The sequence below is a fragment of the Dissoconium aciculare genome, assembly GCF_010015565.1.
Source record: "Dissoconium aciculare CBS 342.82 unplaced genomic scaffold K489scaffold_2, whole genome shotgun sequence".
Lineage (NCBI taxonomy): Eukaryota > Fungi > Ascomycota > Dothideomycetes > Mycosphaerellales > Dissoconiaceae > Dissoconium > Dissoconium aciculare.
The window spans coordinates 324,332-341,436 of NW_022984952.1; the positions used below are offsets into that span (position 1 = coordinate 324,332).

General features: G+C 51.6%; 7 protein-coding genes across 7 annotated transcripts; 5 read left to right on the plus strand and 2 right to left on the minus strand.

Annotated features, from left to right (window-relative positions):
• Positions 1-2,020: 2,020 nt before the first annotated feature.
• Positions 2,021-2,829, plus strand: K489DRAFT_100848 (uncharacterized protein). The gene has a single exon (XM_033598832.1). The coding sequence runs from the start codon at positions 2,120-2,122 to the stop codon at positions 2,606-2,608; it is 489 nt and encodes a 162-aa protein (XP_033462922.1). The 5' UTR covers positions 2,021-2,119; the 3' UTR covers positions 2,609-2,829.
• Positions 2,682-4,882, plus strand: K489DRAFT_312809 (uncharacterized protein; the record flags this gene model as incomplete). The annotated part of the gene is made up of 5 exons (XM_033600890.1): positions 2,682-2,772; positions 2,841-3,384; positions 3,697-3,967; positions 4,019-4,168; positions 4,298-4,882. 5 exons carry the CDS (start codon positions 2,682-2,684, stop codon positions 4,880-4,882), a joined length of 1,641 nt encoding a protein of 546 aa, XP_033462923.1.
• An 83-nt stretch (positions 4,883-4,965) lies between these two features.
• Positions 4,966-6,349, minus strand: K489DRAFT_331358 (putative oxidoreductase). The gene is made up of 3 exons (XM_033602139.1): positions 5,507-6,349; positions 5,192-5,436; positions 4,966-5,137 (listed from the first exon to the last, which is right to left on the minus strand). The coding sequence occupies exons 1-3, from the start codon at positions 6,219-6,221 to the stop codon at positions 5,054-5,056; spliced, it is 1,044 nt and encodes a 347-aa protein (XP_033462924.1). The 5' UTR covers positions 6,222-6,349; the 3' UTR covers positions 4,966-5,053.
• A 1,276-nt stretch (positions 6,350-7,625) lies between these two features.
• K489DRAFT_428343 (AMP-binding enzyme domain-containing protein) lies at positions 7,626-9,718 on the plus strand. Its single transcript, XM_033608334.1, has 3 exons — positions 7,626-8,029; positions 8,097-8,456; positions 8,519-9,718. The coding sequence occupies exons 1-3, from the start codon at positions 7,793-7,795 to the stop codon at positions 9,602-9,604; spliced, it is 1,683 nt and encodes a 560-aa protein (XP_033462925.1). The 5' UTR covers positions 7,626-7,792; the 3' UTR covers positions 9,605-9,718.
• A 723-nt stretch (positions 9,719-10,441) lies between these two features.
• Positions 10,442-12,046, plus strand: K489DRAFT_349985 (DAHP synthetase). The gene is made up of 2 exons (XM_033602414.1): positions 10,442-10,906; positions 10,969-12,046. Exons 1-2 carry the CDS (start codon positions 10,484-10,486, stop codon positions 11,875-11,877), a joined length of 1,332 nt encoding a protein of 443 aa, XP_033462926.1. The 5' UTR covers positions 10,442-10,483; the 3' UTR covers positions 11,878-12,046.
• A 1,008-nt stretch (positions 12,047-13,054) lies between these two features.
• K489DRAFT_349989 (MFS general substrate transporter) lies at positions 13,055-14,740 on the minus strand. Its single transcript, XM_033602415.1, has 3 exons — positions 14,210-14,740; positions 13,738-14,149; positions 13,055-13,672 (listed from the first exon to the last, which is right to left on the minus strand). The coding sequence occupies exons 1-3, from the start codon at positions 14,662-14,664 to the stop codon at positions 13,124-13,126; spliced, it is 1,416 nt and encodes a 471-aa protein (XP_033462927.1). The 5' UTR covers positions 14,665-14,740; the 3' UTR covers positions 13,055-13,123.
• Positions 14,741-15,406: 666 nt separating this feature from the next.
• K489DRAFT_331370 (glycoside hydrolase family 105 protein) lies at positions 15,407-17,035 on the plus strand. Its single transcript, XM_033602140.1, has 4 exons — positions 15,407-15,490; positions 15,588-15,763; positions 15,819-16,692; positions 16,745-17,035. The coding sequence occupies exons 1-4, from the start codon at positions 15,419-15,421 to the stop codon at positions 16,853-16,855; spliced, it is 1,233 nt and encodes a 410-aa protein (XP_033462928.1). The 5' UTR covers positions 15,407-15,418; the 3' UTR covers positions 16,856-17,035.
• The last annotated feature ends 70 nt before the right edge of the window (positions 17,036-17,105 follow it).

Below are 17,105 nucleotides of genomic sequence, written 5' to 3' on the forward strand. Positions count from 1 at the left end.
GCATTGCCACTGCAGGCGTTGGCAGCGCGATATGGGTTTTACTTGGTCCACTCACCTGTGAAGTGGAGAACAGTCGCCTAACGAAAGGGAGCATGAAAGCGCAATGTGCGCAATATGAACGCTTTAGCCTTGTTGCACACTAGATGCAGCAATCGAGATCATCAGGCGTGCTCGCTCCCCGAGGTGTCGTAATCACCTAGAGCATTGACATTTCTTGGTCAATGGGTGAGGGCCTGATAGACGTCTGTAGATGGAATGATCCACTGGCAATGCTAGAAAGTTGCAGTGAGATAACGGATTAGCCGTCATGGGCTCCGCGAGCGCAGGACAAGGATTGGAATGCGCTTTTAGCACGTCCGTCAATGCAAGTGTAAGCAAGGCAGCCGCCGCACCCGTCGAGCATTGTCGCTGCAAGCCTCGTCGCCAGAAGTTGTCGCATCGAGTTGAAGCGGTTCCCATCGCGGTCCAGCTGGCTTGCTGACGGTCGACGTGGGTTCATGCTGAGGAGGATGTCGTCGCGTGGTAGGATGCGCAGGTCCCCGAGTCGATACCTGCTGCGATTCGGGGTTTAAACTTTTGAGCTTGCGGTCGACTTGGCCGTGATGACTTTCATCCGAGGTGCACCTCAGCGAGAGCAAGTCCCAAATGGACTTCTCATATGATGTTGTGGCGGAAGTCGAGCTCGGCTGCAACAGCTCTTCGACCAGCAGCTGCAGCATCGTTGGACCAATGTCGCCAACTCCGACTGGCTTGTCCTGTATGAACACCGAGCTAAGCAGTCTTGCCCCATGTCTGCATGAGCGCTGCAGCCCAGCGATCACATGCTCTGGTAGCGACGCTTGTGCGCGATATGCTACCAAGATCAGATGCTAACATTACATTGACCAACGAATCCAGTACGGAGTCAATAGGAGCCCAACTTTGGAGGCATTAGTGTTTAATAACAGCAGGTGGTGAAGCCCTACATCCAAAGGAGCAGGATTGTCCGCACCCAGGCCTGCCCTGATATGTATGCTGTTTTGGATTGTCTTCTCACACACCTCTCGGACTAATAACGCACACCCGGTGACATTCCAACGTTGTTGCTAGGTTCTTAGTAATTCGCTTGCGACCGATTGATCAGCCGCAGAGATCGCCACACGTGCGTCAAATTGGCAGAACACAGAAAGAGCAACCGGATTCACTCCGCGAAATTCCGTGTGGCGCCCGTCACAGCGCCACGGAGGAGGTGCACATGGAGAGAACGTGTTTTTAATTGCACGCCTACACATTTCCGCCCTGTGCCTGCCACATATACATGTCGCCGTCATCACGTACAATCCTCGCCTTCACTTGCTTGATACTACCAATAAGTACCGAACAATGGGTCAAAGCACTCTTGGTCAGGTTTGGTGGACTGTCCTTTCTCAAGCCGACCTTGAGAACCATCAGCCTGGCGGGCGGGCATCACGGCGAGCAAGCCATGCTGGAGATTCCAGGCTTGTGCCGACCGCGTCTTGGGTTAGCTGGCACAGGCCATTCACCCTGGTCCGAGGATCCCGTCGAGGCGTAGGATTATCATTGAAGGATCAATTTAATCATCTTAGTACTCACACATTCACTCAGCTCGCTTCTCCGTAGGAGACTCCCTCAAACCCACCGTTTGCGGGCACAGCACAGCACATGATGCACATGTACCGAAGCTGCAACGCTGCAGAGCTTGGGCAGCCACGACAGCCCACGGCATACATGGCTGGGTCAATTTGTGGCGCAACCCCTCCCATTCCGAAGACCATCGCACTGTACTTCGGAGCTGGTGGAAGGACACAATCGTCATTTGCGGCGACCCCTGTCTGTGTCTTTCGCGTAATATTCAAGGCACCCGCCCGTGACCACCACATCATTTCGAAATACTGGATGTGATAGCTGGCGGGATTATGCATGTATTTACATGCATTAGCAGAGAGAGAGAGCCCGTGGGATGATCGTTCCTTCGGGCTTCGATCTACGCAAGGATTTAGACGTGCGCATCGAGAATCGCCGTGTGAATGGGCTCGCGAGGAATTGCCCCTCTGCTCCACTGGTATCGCTCTGCGAAGAAAGACGGCTCTTCAACAAAACGACATAGTGTTCACTCACCATGACTCATCATGATCTTGGCGTGATGGTGAAAACATGGAACTTTACACTCGAGGTGAATCGTGATGTCGATCAGCACAGGGAATTCGAGCATCCGATGAGCTGTTTGGCGCTCGTAGACTGTGGAAAGTCTTCCGTATTTCCGGAAACAATCCGCGCGCTCCACCCACGTTTCAAGCCCCGGATGTCAGCGATAACCATCAATGCGACAAGCACTGGCTCGATACAGACTAAGGGGAATCCATTCCTTCGTCAGACCGTCGGCAAACAGTCTACCACTACTACTCTTCCTTCGCTTCGAAACCGTGCATCTCAACCACTGATTGCGCTGACGATGGTCGAGCTTATACAGCTGCTAATGCAAGACTCGAGGGCGACAACAGTCAGCACTACTGTAACATTAAAATGCTGGCGACGTCTTATCCCTGCAGGATCATGTCGACACGCTCGCTGCGCACATCACCGCGTGCGCTTTCCACAGCCCATATAGTCCGAGGCCTTGACGGTGGTTGCCAAAGTCTGGACCGCGGCGGTTTCATGTCCTACTTCGCTTAACATCCAATATGCCTGATCCTGTGTCGTGCGCTGCCTCCGAGGCTGGCGATGCCGTCGAGAACTTCATCTGTCCCACCTGCTCAAAGTCTTATCAACGCCGTGAGTCTCCCGTGTGAAGTGGCCGGACCGCCTTGTTCGTCGAGAGACGCACGCTGAAAGCCATCTAGGTGATCTTCTCACTCGTCATCGGAGAAGATGTCAGGGTCCCGCACGACCGCTTGCGCGCCGCAAAGCGTGTGATGCATGCGTCCAAGCGAAGACGAAATGCTGCTACAGTCAGCCGTCCTGTGCGCGTTGCACGAAACGACGTATCCGCTGTCATTATGCGTCAAATTCGGTCGATGACAGCACCTGGCGACCTCCGACTGATATGCCCGAGGCGACAGAGAAGAATCTTGCGCCACAGCCGTCCGAGCCGCTTCTCCTACCAACCTGGACTGCAGACATGGAGTCATGGGCGCTCAGCAACTTCAAGATGGGCGTCGGCATCTCAGGCGACTTTCCTGCATCGACCTCGCCGCTCGGAGAATCCTATTTTCTCCCCCAGGATGATATGCAATTTGTTTCCAGTTTCACCCTGAGCTCAAGTGGAGATATCTCTTTGCCTGCCGATATGTATGGCCTCACGAGTCCCACCAACGGTGCTCCTGGACGTCAAGCCGTGCCTTCTGAAATTCCAACGGCTGGATCCACATACTCTGCATCAGAACAGTCCACGCATCGATTGTCCAATGCCTCCACCGCGCCCTACACCGGCCCTGACATGCGTGGTCTTCCCGCAATCTCAAAATCGCCGTCTGGGCTTCCGAGTCTAGACGAAATGGACTTCACCAGCATGATCTCTGAATCAGGCCATGAGCCGATGCTACTCGACGACCCTGCAGGCTTACCGAGTTCCTACAAGGCCCCATCTGCTGCTCCGAAATCCATTCGCAGATCCTCTACGGGTGAATCAAGCACCGCTTCGTCTCACAATCGGTCAATATCGCGAACGTCATTCGCGGCACTGAATCATCTCGTCAGACCACAATTTGCAGCTTCGTTATCTCGCACGGCGAGTGATGCCCATGCAATACTGACGACACTTTATGAATATCCTTCTCTACTACTCGAGGATGGCTTTCACACTCCACTCCTACATGCATCATTGTACGGCTACGACAATCCGGACATCACGCTACTACCTCTGACCACGATGGCAATATCTTGTGGCGGAGGACTTCTGCACAAGGAAAGCTCACGGTTCATGAAACGCGCCATGGACGGTGAGCGGCAACGACTGATCAAGCAATATGTAGGTATACAATATGTGTCGATGTGGAAGCGTCTTCTAACCTCGCGATAGCCGGATTACAGATGTATGCAGCAATGGGATGCACTACATGCGATGGCTCTCTACGAGCTGCTTGAGCTGCGGGATACTGCAGGCGAAGATCGAGAGGACTGGAAGCTTCGTCCGCGAGTGCTCGGTCTACGATTCCCATTTATCCTCAAGGTAAGTCAACCAGCGTAGCGGGACATCTGAAGACCAGCATTAGGCCATGATCCAAGCCGAGAAGCTTACTAATTAGTGATTGCTCACCATTATCATTGAATTGCATACTGACAATGAGCGGAGACATAGATGGCACAGATCTACGCCAAATCATATCCGGAGTTGCGAAATCCTAACTTCACCGCCTTTGACGATGTATCGAGCACACCCGATCTGGCGATCAAGGGCGCCTGGCATCGATGGAGAATAACCGAAACTGCGCGACGAACACTATTCATGCTGAACATGGTTAACTGGTATAGCTACCTTGACCTTGCAACAGGCAAGCAGCTACCATATTACGAGTCTCTCTGTGATGACATAGTCTTAGATCTTCCGCTTCCCTGCAGTGAGGCGGCTTGGTCTGCACCGAATGAAAACGAGTGGCGTGTTGCAATGCAGGCTCAGCAGGTTCAGAAAGAGCTGGATTCTCTACAGATAGCTCCAGAGTTGACGCTGGCCGGAGCCGTGGCGTTCGTTCAACAGGGGAATCATCAGCGGTCACAGCAGATTGATGGCACCGATGAAGATGAAGATTCAATACTAGATGCGCTGAGCGACAAGGCGGGTTTTGGAGACTCGGAACAATTTCGTGCTCTTGTCCTGTTCGCTGCCTGTTTACAGGTCCGTGGCGACATACAAGCAGCGGCCACGGAGGGGGCAGGGACCACCTGAAGCGGTCATGGCTCGTCTTTACAGAGGCTTAGCCAAGATCTACAACACGTTAGTTTGATACTGACGAAGCTCGTTACGATATGCAAATGGATCATAAGAATGTTTTTATTTCAACGCTAAGTGCCATGTACTTGAAGCTGATCATAATCCACTTCGCTCATGTCCTGCATATCAAGCGCTGGCTGCGACTGCCGCATTGGCTGGTTTCAATGACTCCCCTTCATTCTCCTTCAGACTGTGGCCCGCCAGATGCAACTTTCAAGAGAGTCAGCAAGATTTCGACCCGTCCAGTCCAAGAGATGTACTCACTTGTCGGACTCGAGCTTTGACATGCTCGCCTGCTTCTACCGGCTCGAATTGCGCTGGTCGGTCGGCTGTCACAAGGGATGGGAGCGGCTTAACCATCGTGGTCAGGTTGTAATGCCCAAAGAAAGGAATCGAGTATCGGTCTCCGACCGAGCTTTCCAGTCCCTGTGCAAGAGACGGAGGCTCGATGACGCGATGGACTGTAGAAGGAAGCAGGCCATTGAAGAAACGCGATGTCAAGTCTCCCACTGTGAGGATACAGAGCGTTGGGTCAGCAGCGTGATCATCGAAGGAAAACAGGAATTAGCACAAACTCACCATTAAGGATTGCACAGCCATCCTTCCGCTTGACATATTCCCAATCATGGTTTAGCCGCTTGACCTGCAGTCCTTCGCCTGCATCATTGAACAGCAGCGTCAAACAGCCGTAGTCCGTGTGTGCAGCGGCTCTCACGCGGTTCTCGAAGTCATTCTTCTGCGCCTCAGGATATTTCAGGTTCGCGATGAAATGGTTCTTTTCCGAAACGTACGGATGCAAGGTGTCGGCGGGGAGGCCCACTTCCTCGGTCAATGCCGAAAGCAATTCCAATATCACGCTGTGACAGGATTCGAAGAAGACCACCAGATCAGCGCGCATCTTCTGCGAGTCAGCATCCGGCAGCCATTGGTTTGGGCTCTCCGTGTCATCGTCACGGTACATGCCGAAAAACTCCTTGAGATCAGAAGTCTTGGGGTTCACCGCAAGCTTAGCTGGGTTGGAATACCCTTGCGATGGGCCACGACCCTTGTCGAGCTGACCCTTGATCTTAAGCTTTTCTTCGAAGCTTTTGGAGAAGAACTTCTTGGAATTCTCAAATAGGGCTTCAACAGTCTCTTGGCTGACGCCTGGGCTGCGCAGATATGCAAACCCGGACCCGGACAATGCCGCCCACAGCTCGCGGCGCTCCTGCAGAGATTCTGCGGTCCGCGTTCCGTCGCTCTTGCGAGCATGCAATGTCGGGTAATCAATCACGGGAAGCACGAGGGAGGCCATTGTGCTGCCACTGTTGCGTTACCGAATAAATGGTTGGGTCAGCGTACAGAATAGACGTGCTGACTCGTAGTGACTAGAGTGAGACAGAGTGTGATTGATAGGGTTCCGAATAGAAATGTATGTGTCGTGCCTGATCACATCCAACTTTGGATGTATTTCGTCTAATATACGCCATTCAAATCTTCGCGAGTATTCATTTGCCCAAAAGCAACACCAAACACTTGGACTTGATGATGCACATTCTCATCCGCAACAACTCGGACCAAGGGGCACCTCCATTGTCGGCGCGCGTTGCACATGAGCAGTCCAACACAGAATTCCTTGCCTGCCAAGGTGTTGTCGGTCTCATTCCACATAGGCCCGATAGATCATCACAATGGCGCATCATAACTGAATCGCTAACGTGCTGGCTCGGAGACAAGCCCAGCAGCGGGCCAAGGTGGGGGGGGGGGGGGGGGGGGGGGCGAATCGCCAGTGAACTCCGATGCGCTCAAACGACGCAATCAAGCCTAACCTTACCCAGAACGTTAATATCTGGCACTCCTCTAGCGTCGCTGCTTGACTTTGCTAGTGCTGATGCATTTGATTTTCCTTCAGGCCAACATGCTCGTGTTGGTTTTACCTCCGTCCAATGTACAATTGTGCTCCATTGACGTCCGCGCAGGCGAACCCTCACCAACGCGACGCAATGCGCATGCAGTCAGCCATGCATGGCGTAGCCCTTGCTATAATAGCTATTCGAGCCGAGTCTGGCCAGAGTCTATGGGTTCCTCAGCGGACTGCTCACCCTCTGGCGCGATAATCATTGCCTCGGAGCCGAGTTACTTGCATGCCTTATCGTGGATTCAGCCACAGTGACATCGACGAACGTTCTAATCACTTGCGTGATTAGACTTCGGACTCCGCTTGCTTGTACATTATCTTCGCATTCGTGAGATGTAATGATCCATGCATTTCGAGTTTCCGAAGCCAAGCTTTCAGCCCCGATCACAACGTGGGGAGCGAGGTCGATTCGGAGTTTGGTGGTTTGAAGGATCGACGCTAACGGCAATGTCGACCGGCAACCCGTGAGCCTCGCGCTGACTGCCAAGCAGGGTACCCCATTTCTGTGCATCACTCATGGGCGTGATCGTGAATGTCATTATCATCGGCCGACTCCGTAAAAGGATCTTAAGCGCGATACACGTATTTCTCTCGAACGGAGTTGCTGAACAAGCTTATCTCGATCTTCGCCTTTGCATTACATCTTGCAGATAGCCGGAGTTGATGGGCGTGCTGCTGTCACCACGATGGCTCGATGTCAGATGCGATGTACTGCATACGTGCATGGCAACTCCATACCTTCGACAAAGGAGTGTGATGCTACCCAAGATGCTAATCTTGATCTTCACGATATAGACATAAGGACGAGATGCGGCAAATTGTTCAGCTCGGGCATCCGTCCTTGGAGGAGAAAGGCTTTCATCATTTCTCCCTGACTCATACTTCTATCATTGCTCCCTGATTGAAACTTGCTCGATTCAACCCATACACAGGCTCTCAACAGCAACTCATCATCTAGTATTCTCAGAATGAAGTTTGTCTCTAAGTTTGCGGGCGTGGCTCGTCCTCGACGTGATGTTTTCAACTACATCTTCGAAGCTAGGCGTCCTTATCCTAGCGACCGAATCCTGTATACTGAACACGAGACTGGTGCGACTCTCACATTAGGTCAATTGGAGCGTAAGTCGCGTCAGTTGGCCACTGCTCTCATCGACACCTACGGAGTGGCACCTGGCGATGTTATCGCCATCCTAGCATCTGATTCTGTGGGTGCACCCTATGCCATACCAGGAGACCCTTGACTATAAGTTTCATAGCTAATACTTCGACCAGATATATTTTCCAATTGCATACCTCGGCATTCTCGCTGCCGGAGCTACTGTGCAGCTCATCCCCGTGCAGAAAGAGCTCGCAGCACAGGATGTCGTGGCAAGACTTGAGGCTGCTGGGACAAAACTGCTTATCACCAATGCAGCAATGCTTTCAATGGCCGCCGAAGCTGTATCTTCGGTCGGCAATATTCCGCTCCTCGACATTGCCGAGAAGCCAGACATTTTCGAGGGTGCGGAGTACAAAGGCTTTCAGATCAACGGCGGACCTGAGTCCGAGAGCACTGATGGATTCCTCAACCGAACATCTGGCAGCACGGGCGGCAAAATGAAGACTGTCATTACGACGCATGCCCATTTCATTGTGAGTCAGATGTAGTCATCTTTGTTTCTGAGGCCACGATGCTGATTCAGAAAACCAATCAGGCTGCCATGGAAGCCACATTGCATACTGTGCCACAGAATACAGATCCCGACGCCGATGTCTGGCTCTCAACTCTCTCCCTAGGATTTTTCATCAACGCCAAATTGAACATGGGACTCAATATTCTTCTGGGCATCCCGGTCGTGCTCCTCAACACTGCATTTGGGCCCGACAGCTTTCAGCTGATCGAGAAGTACCGCATTACATTTTTGTTTCTCCCGCCACCAGTTGCAATTGCCATTGCCGCAGCAAGTCTGCCAAAGACAGATGTGAGCAGTGTGAAATGGCTACTCTCGGCTGGAGCAACCATGAATGAGGGTGTGCAGAGAGCAGTATCTGAGCGCCTGAATGCACATCTGGCCATGGAATGGGGTACTGCTGAGACTTTACTTATCGCACTCCAACTCGATGGAGCCTCATCGCCGCCAGGCTCGTGTGGTAAGCTTGTGAACGGAATCGAAGCTATGGTGATCGATATCAACACTGGAAGCCCGGTCGGTCCAGGAATCGAAGGAGAGCTTCTTGTGCGAAATAGTGCAGCAAAGTTTGCCGGATACAAAGCCAACCAAGCCGCGAACCAGAGCACATTCGATGAGGCTGGCTGGTTCCACTCTGGTGATTACGGCATGATCGATGAGAACAATAACGTCTTCATACGTGACAGGATCAAGGAGCTCATCCGCGTCGGCAGTGGGTATGGTGTGCACATTTCGGCTACCGAACTGGAGTCGAAGCTTTTCGAGCATCCTGCAGTGGCTGAGGTCATCGTCACTGGAGTTCTCAGCCCTACAACACACACAGAACAACCGACTGCATTTGTGGTTCTTGCTACAGAATGGAAAGGCAAACCAGCAGAAGCTCTGTCAAGTCTTCAGAAATTGGCCGCTGAGAAGTTTGTCGGCCTGCAAAGTCTTACGGGCGGATTCATCTTCATCACTCAGTTCCCTCACATTGGATTCAAGATTGATCGACGTGCGTTAAAGGCTCTGGCGATCTCCCAGCGACCAGAGTTAAACGCTGACCTCAAGTTGAGCAAGCCATTGGATTCTACGAATCTTGTCAAGGAAGTTGCAATTCATATTATGTAAAGTTGTGGCAGTCTGATGGAGAAATGGATGGCGAATGAAGTTGTGGTGGAGCACACTGCTACCGATTGAATATTTACAATATGCGTATAATGAAACGAATGACAAGGCAATAGCAAACAATCTAAAGTTTACTCAGCAGGCTTGCAAGTTTGTGACTGTATGCAGAGTGGGGAAGTTCAATCAGCAACAGAGGCACAAATGATACTGCTGAAAGTTTAAACGCCACTTTCATCAGTGGCGGCAGCGTCGACGAGGTCGGATGCAAGGTTACATTGGGTGAGTGCGCCGAGGACGTTATGACGCGGAGGCGTTCGTCAGGAACGATAAGTTTTGAGAAGGAGAGCGTTCACCGTTCGTGATGTGGAAACAAACATCGCATATCTCACATCCGACCTCTGTTCCACTTCGTATGATATCATCGTCGCTACCGAGAGTTCGGAGGGATTCAACATTGCATTAGAGTCAATCCTGGAGATTCATATCAACGGAGATCTACCATCTAGCCTTCGGCAGGAATGGACGCCGCATTAGCTCGTGTAAGACGGATGTCGATCGATACCGTCTTCCGCCGAAGACCGGACTTGGACGACCGATGATACATTCAGCGTGCCGGAGCTGAATGTCTATCTCCGATCGAAGGATTCCTGTGATTTCTGAGTCGACCAATCGCCATCTGAGGCATTTGCCACGTAGGCGCGGGATTTGAACGCCGGCTGTGTTCTGTGCAATTGTATGTCGAGTAATCTGTGACAAGGCTGGTCAGGGACACTATATGGCTGGGTTGAGCCTCACATCTTACACATAGCTTCAATAGACAATCTGAGCATTCGTTTCGAGATCCTCTTCAACAACTCATTTGTTGAACACATCGCATTCAACATGGATCGATCGAAGCCAACAACGGCGATACCTGAGCCATGGTCCATCAACACCTGGCAGAGCAAGAGCATTGCTCAACCGATTATCTACGAAGATGAAGACAAGCTATCAAAGACACTCGTGCAGCTTGCTGCACTACCCGATCTTGTACCAACGCAAGAAATCGATCAGCTGTGTGAAACTCTGCTCTTTGCTGCGCGCGGGCAAATGTTCGTAGTACAGGGCGGTGACTGCGCGGAGGCTTTCCACGAAATTACTCGCCCAATTGTGAGTGGTAAAAGGGAACTTCTAGTGGCACAGGCGAAGACCTTGTCCGAAGGTTTGGGCAAGCCCATCATTCCCATTGGACGGATAGCTGGACAATACTCTAAGCCGCGTTCCAACTGCTACGAGACGCTGTCTTGCGGAAGTCGAGTCAATTCGGTAAGTTTCGTATCATCAGTGATCAAAAATCAGGGCATTCAGCTCACGCTCACGCTGAACAGTATCGAGGCGACAATGTCAACGGCCCAGAGAAGTCGGAGCGAGACCCAAACCCTGAGCGTCTCTGCGTCGGTTATCACCTAGCAGCTGCAACTCTTTCAATGCTGCGAGCCGAGAGCGGTCAGCCTCGAACTGAAATCGAGCGCTTCACCCTTCCCTCAAGCGGCGTTTTCACCTCTCATGAAGCCTTACATCTGCCGCTTGAGTCGACCATGACCCGTTTTGGATACAACACCTCTGCACATATGCTGTGGATCGGCGAGCGGACTAGACAGCTAGACGGCGGCCATGTCGAATATCTTCGCGGTGTGAAGAATCCCGTCGGCGTAAAGTTGGGACCTACCACAAATCCAAGCGATCTGATCGAGATGCTCGACAAGCTCAACCCTCGCGGAACAGTCGGCAAGATCATTCTCATTACTCGCATGGGCGCTAAAAACGTCGAAGACAAGTTGCCTGCATTGATCAGAGAGATCAAGAAATCGAACCATGTGCCTGTCTGGTTGTGCGACCCCTGCCATGGCAACACCGTCTCCACGCCCTCCAAAGTCAAGACAAGAATTGTTGAGCAGATGCTGGAAGAGCTGAAACTGACCCATCTGATCCACGCGGAGAATGACTCTCAACTTGGCGGCATTCATATTGAGCAGACAGGAGAAGCAGATGTCACAGAATGCCTGGACTCATACAGTCAGGATCTATCGCAGGCCCAATTCCCTGAATACCGTACGCTTTGCGATCCTCGATTGTCCAAGTCTCAGGCTATGTTCCTGATCCGGGAGTACGTGCAATTCGCGAAAGCATTAGCACAGGAGGCGAGTCAGGTCGAGACAATCAACTTGGAGCTGGTGCATGGATCAAAGGAGCAAGTCCTACTGAAAACAGCACCTGGCCTTGCGCTACAGGTCTAGCCACATTTCTCAGCACGATATTCAAATCTTCGTGACTCATAGATGTAAATCATTACAAACTTTTTCCACGAGAAGGAATCCAGAAGCGACCATAGTGTCGTGCGGGTGTAAGCTGCGACGACTGCATAATGCGGTAAAGGCAAAGATGATAAATTAATACCTCTGGCTCAAGTAAATCATAAGTCAGAGCTGAATGGAACTAATCGCTCCTGACAATCTTGTGAAAGAAAAACCATGTGCAGGTAATATTACGTGCAAAGGATCTGGCAAAGGATCTGGCAATAGCCCAGGACGTACTCTTCCTGAATCAGATGACTTTACCCATTCCAAGTGATCGATTTTGTTTGAGAAAATGTATTCAATAAGTAGAGCACTTGCCCAGCAACTAAGATCCATAGAAAAGGCAATCTAACACTCAGGCAGGCCTGAACATGTGAGGAGGTGATGTTTGCTAGATAGTTCGCTACGGCTGAAATCCTATGGAAATCCCAAAGACGGCTAGCAAGCCCTAAAAGAGTACCATATCAAATTGCAGGGGTCGCTCTCTTCCTGAAGTGCTGTGGTAAGCTCTCGATCGCAAGGCGGAGTTCTGTTTCTCCCGAATAAGGCAAAGTCATAGCCACGCGGTCGGGCGCGGAGGCCACGCCGACCGCGTATTTTCGAGCATTGTCCACCTCATGCCTTCACCAAGCCGATTGGAGGGATTTCAAATCCTGCTTGTCGATCCAAAAAGCAACTCGATGCTGTCACGTCCATGATACTTGGGATCATCATCTTCTGCGGATGACTCGAGAAAATCTTCCAGGATGCACCAGGCCAGAATTTGAACTTGAAGCCATTGTGGAACCTACAAGCTGTCAACCTCTACATTGTTTTCTTGAAGGATCGTGTCCTCGATGTCGCTGCAGTATCGAGAGACAAAATTAAGAAGAGGTCTCAGGTAAAGACCTTGATATCCCGCACAATACAACGCCTGATAATCTACCAAATCCGAGTTTGTCTTATCGCCTTGTTGCTCATAGGACACGAAGCGGTCGATTTAGAGCAGATGGGACATAGCATCGGCTCAATCTAAAAATTGTAGAATGCCACGGAAATGAGAGCTGGGCTGAGGACAGATAAACGAAATACAATGACAATTGCGTAATTTTACTTCTAATACCAAAGCTAATACGATAGCCGCTTCAATTACAATCTAAAACTGACAGACAAATTCCGATGAGTCGCCATCACATCGCACTGTGCCTCAAGCCTGCTTCGAACGACGCTTGCTTAGCTCGTCCTTGACCACAAAGATCAACGAAAGCACCAACCCAAGCCCAGCCAGACCCACAGCGAACCAGAGAGCATTCCGGTAGCCCCTCATGGCATCGCCAGCCTTTGTCTCGATCTCAACAGTACCTGCGAAGCCGAGGGCCAGGCTGATGGAGTAGTTGACGATGGTCAAAACAACCGACGCAGCCATACCCTGATACTTGGGCTCGACGGCATCGCTGAAGATGATGGTCGCGGCAGGGAAAGAGGAGTCCATGCCAACGGTGATGATCAGTACGGAGAAGAAGAAATGGCCCCAGTAAGTGTCCTGGACAGGGTAGGTAGCGATAAGAAGGGAGCCCACGACGAAGGCGACTTGCCCGATGACCATGACCCATGCCGCGGACAACTTTCTGCCCAAAAGCTTGCCGACGGCGAGAGCTGAAATGAGGCCAGACGGAATGACGGGTGAGTACCAAGCGGATAGGAGAAGCGGAGTGACGCCGCGACCGTAAATCACCAATTGTGCCGCGTAAAAGACCTGCAGAAGCAGAGGCATGTTAGTGAAACGAACGTAAGATTGGGAGCAATGAAAGCGCTACTCACCCAGATACCGAATGTTCCCCATCCAGCGGCAGTACAGCCAAAAACAAACGCGATGTCGCTGTTGAAGGCAGCAAATGGGAGGAGTGGATTCGGCGACAATCTCGCTTCGTAGTAGGCGAAGACAGCAAGCAGAAAGCAGCCCACGATGAGGGTCGCATACACGTAAGGTTGTTCCCAGCCCGCGACTACTGCTTGGTTCCAGGCGAAGTTGATGAGCACCAGCGCAGTAATGCCGATCGTGCCGCCGATGAGATCAAGGTTCTTAACTTTCTCTGTGGCCGACATGGCCTGCGCGTCCTTACCCAGAGGCTGATCGGGAATCGACCAGGTTGCGAAGGCGGTCAGGGCGGCAAGTGCGATAGCTTGGCTGTAGTAGGTCCACGGCCACCAGGCCAGCGCGAAAAGGCCACCACTAGAACGATTTCATTGTCAGCATTTGAGCTCTTTTCTCAAGGGAAGGGTCAAGACCGACAACAGAAAGCCCGCCACAGCACCAAAGGGTGCGCATCCTCCGAATAATGCAAATGCCATGTTCTTCGTTTGTCCAGGACGGTACGCTGTGCCAAGCAGAGCCAGCGCGGCAGGCATGGTCATCGATGGGCCAATCCCTTGGAAGGCGCGCGCAAAGATGAAGAGGACGTAGCCGGACTTGGCCGACTTGTTGAAAACGCTCACTCCAGCCGCCAAACTCCAGATAGCATACCAGGTCATACCGATGAGGAACATCCGCTTGTAGCCGTACAGGTCACCGAGTCGGCCTGCCAGAAGGATGAATGTACCGACGGTCAGGGAGTATCCGGCGACGAGCCAGGCTTCTTCACCCTCATTCTCCAATCCAAAGGTCTCGCCGATGACGCCGACGATGCCAAGAGTATTTCCGAGACCGAGCTGGTTTGTGAACATGGCCATGCAGACCGTGCCGATCATCAGGAATTGTCGAAACGACGAAAGATTATCTGCGCTGTAGACATGGTCGTCTCCTTCTTGTTCCTTTTCTGCTGTGGAATTATCACCGGCATCATTCGGAGTGTCTTCGAGATGTTAGTGACTATGAAATGCCCAACGCGTGGACCTTTCAACTTGCCTAGAGAATCATCCTTGGACGGCTTGCGGGACATGTCTTTCTCGGCACTGGCGGAGTCCGACATGTTTGTGGTTGTCTCTGTAGAAGAGAACGAACAATGACCAGGGCAACGAGAGCGATCAACGAAAAGATACCATACAAATATACAAGAAATTAACAGCGAATCGTTCAATAGGCATCAGATCTACACTCGGAGGCTTCTTCCGGAACATCTTGAAATTGTATTTTACGCTTGTCTCTGATATCATGCATGATGTTGTAATCACTGTTCAATCCTGACAAAGACGCCCATCAATTTCCGGGCTGGCACAGGTGAAACGGCTGGACCCTGACGCCTGAACTCCGGGCGGGCCTGCGGAATTGGCCGTCCGAAATAAGCTTACTGAAGCCAAAATCCTTCTTCGGATATGCGATCACAGCGTGCAGATGCTCGTGGCCAGAGATAATAGTCCAGGCGTGGTCGCCGCATACGTCAGGTCTGCATAGGTATAATCTCTTAGAAACAAAATGCTTTTCACCAGTATCGCTTTGCTCGGTCTTGGCGTTGGGCCGTTGCTGGCCGCCGCTACAGAACTCCCACGGCCATACTCGACGTGGATGCTTGAAAGCGTTATCGCTCGCAAGGAGGGCGTCAGAGCAGCCGACGGCCTACTCAGTGAAATCCAAAAGGTGCGGCTGAGTCGTTGCATGAATCGAATATTCGCAATTTATCTTGTTTCTGCTGTTGATGTTGATGTTGCTGATGGCGATTGTTGGTGTTCTATAGGGATTCTTTCAGGAAAGCTTGCGGGAAGCAATCGCAGCCAGCAGCGACCCTGAACAAGCCGCGGCGTGGACCGAATATCATCGTGAAAGCCTGCAATATGGCATTGATGACTTCACGAATGCTGTCAAAGATTCGCGTGCACCTCTGGACAGAGTCTGCGCAGGCCGCAGTATACTGTAAGTCATAGTGTGCGATCATTGTTAAACCCTATGCTTTAACACTTTTCTGCAGGCAGAGCGACGTTGCGACGCCTGTGGCGGAGAAGGCTCTACAGGCGCTCCGACAGTCAATAGATCTCCAACTACGGAGTGCAAACGGTGGGTTTTGGTATTTTGCCGACCCACCACTTCCATACGAACAATATGGCAACCTCTCCTACAGCGATGGCATGTACGGATTCGCACCCTTCGCAACGCTCTATGGCCAGAAATTCTCTGACGGCCTAAACATCAATTCTGCTCTTGAACAGCTAGAGATTCTGTACCAACATGTCCATCACGCCGCGACGGGTCTCATCGTCCACGGATATGACGCGTCTAAATCTGCGCCTTGGGCGGATTCGAAAACGGGCGCCAGTCCGATGGTCTGGGGTCGCAGCATGGCATGGTACCTTATCGGTCTAGTCGATGCCTTGGAGTTGGCAGAAAACGATAGCAGAACAAAATCGTCGCCAGCGTACAAACGCATGAGAACCATCTTACACGACATTGCGCGCGCCAATGTGGTCGCTGCGAGACATTCGGCTACTGTCACGGGTAGCTATGCAGTATGGCAGGTCGTTGACCAGCCAGGTGCAGAGGGCAACTACATCGAAGCCAGCGCCAGTGCGATGATTGCCTTCGTCTTAGCAAAGAGCCTCCGCCTGGGGTACATCTCCGACCACGTAATCATCGATGGATCTGCTCACTCGCCAATTAGACAAGGCGCTTACGGTCCACAGCAGGCCCAAACGCCTCTTCCTGCCGTGCTCACTGTCGGGGATGTCGTCCGAGGACTATACGATGAAGTTGTCACTCTATTTGTTGTCGAGAACGATTCCGGGCTGTTGGAATTTCATGGTACAAGCATCATCGCCAGCCTCCATGAGGCACGACCGAATTTTGATGTGAGTGCAATTTCCCACGAGCGATGAGATGTTGATGCTGACTTTTACATAGTATTACGTCAACCGCGCACGGGTGAATGACAGTCTCATCGGATCAAGCGCATTCATTCTCGCCAGCCTTGAGATGGAAAGATGGCTCGCAGCTGGTTCCACCATCGTTTGAAGACGTCTAGACGATGACAGAAGATTGAATGAGAACAGTCTCACCTTGACTGAGAATACCGACTTTCATTGCATGACCACGAGGGGCAGTGGAGAGTACGAGAGCGTCGCCACATTCCATGTATAAATATTGAATGAGGAAGTATGCGATATTTCCTGGTCTTCAAATGATGATTGAGCCATATTTGAACCTATTCCGCCTCAGTGGAGCGTAAGATTGTCAAATCATGTACGTGATGCAATCGTGATCT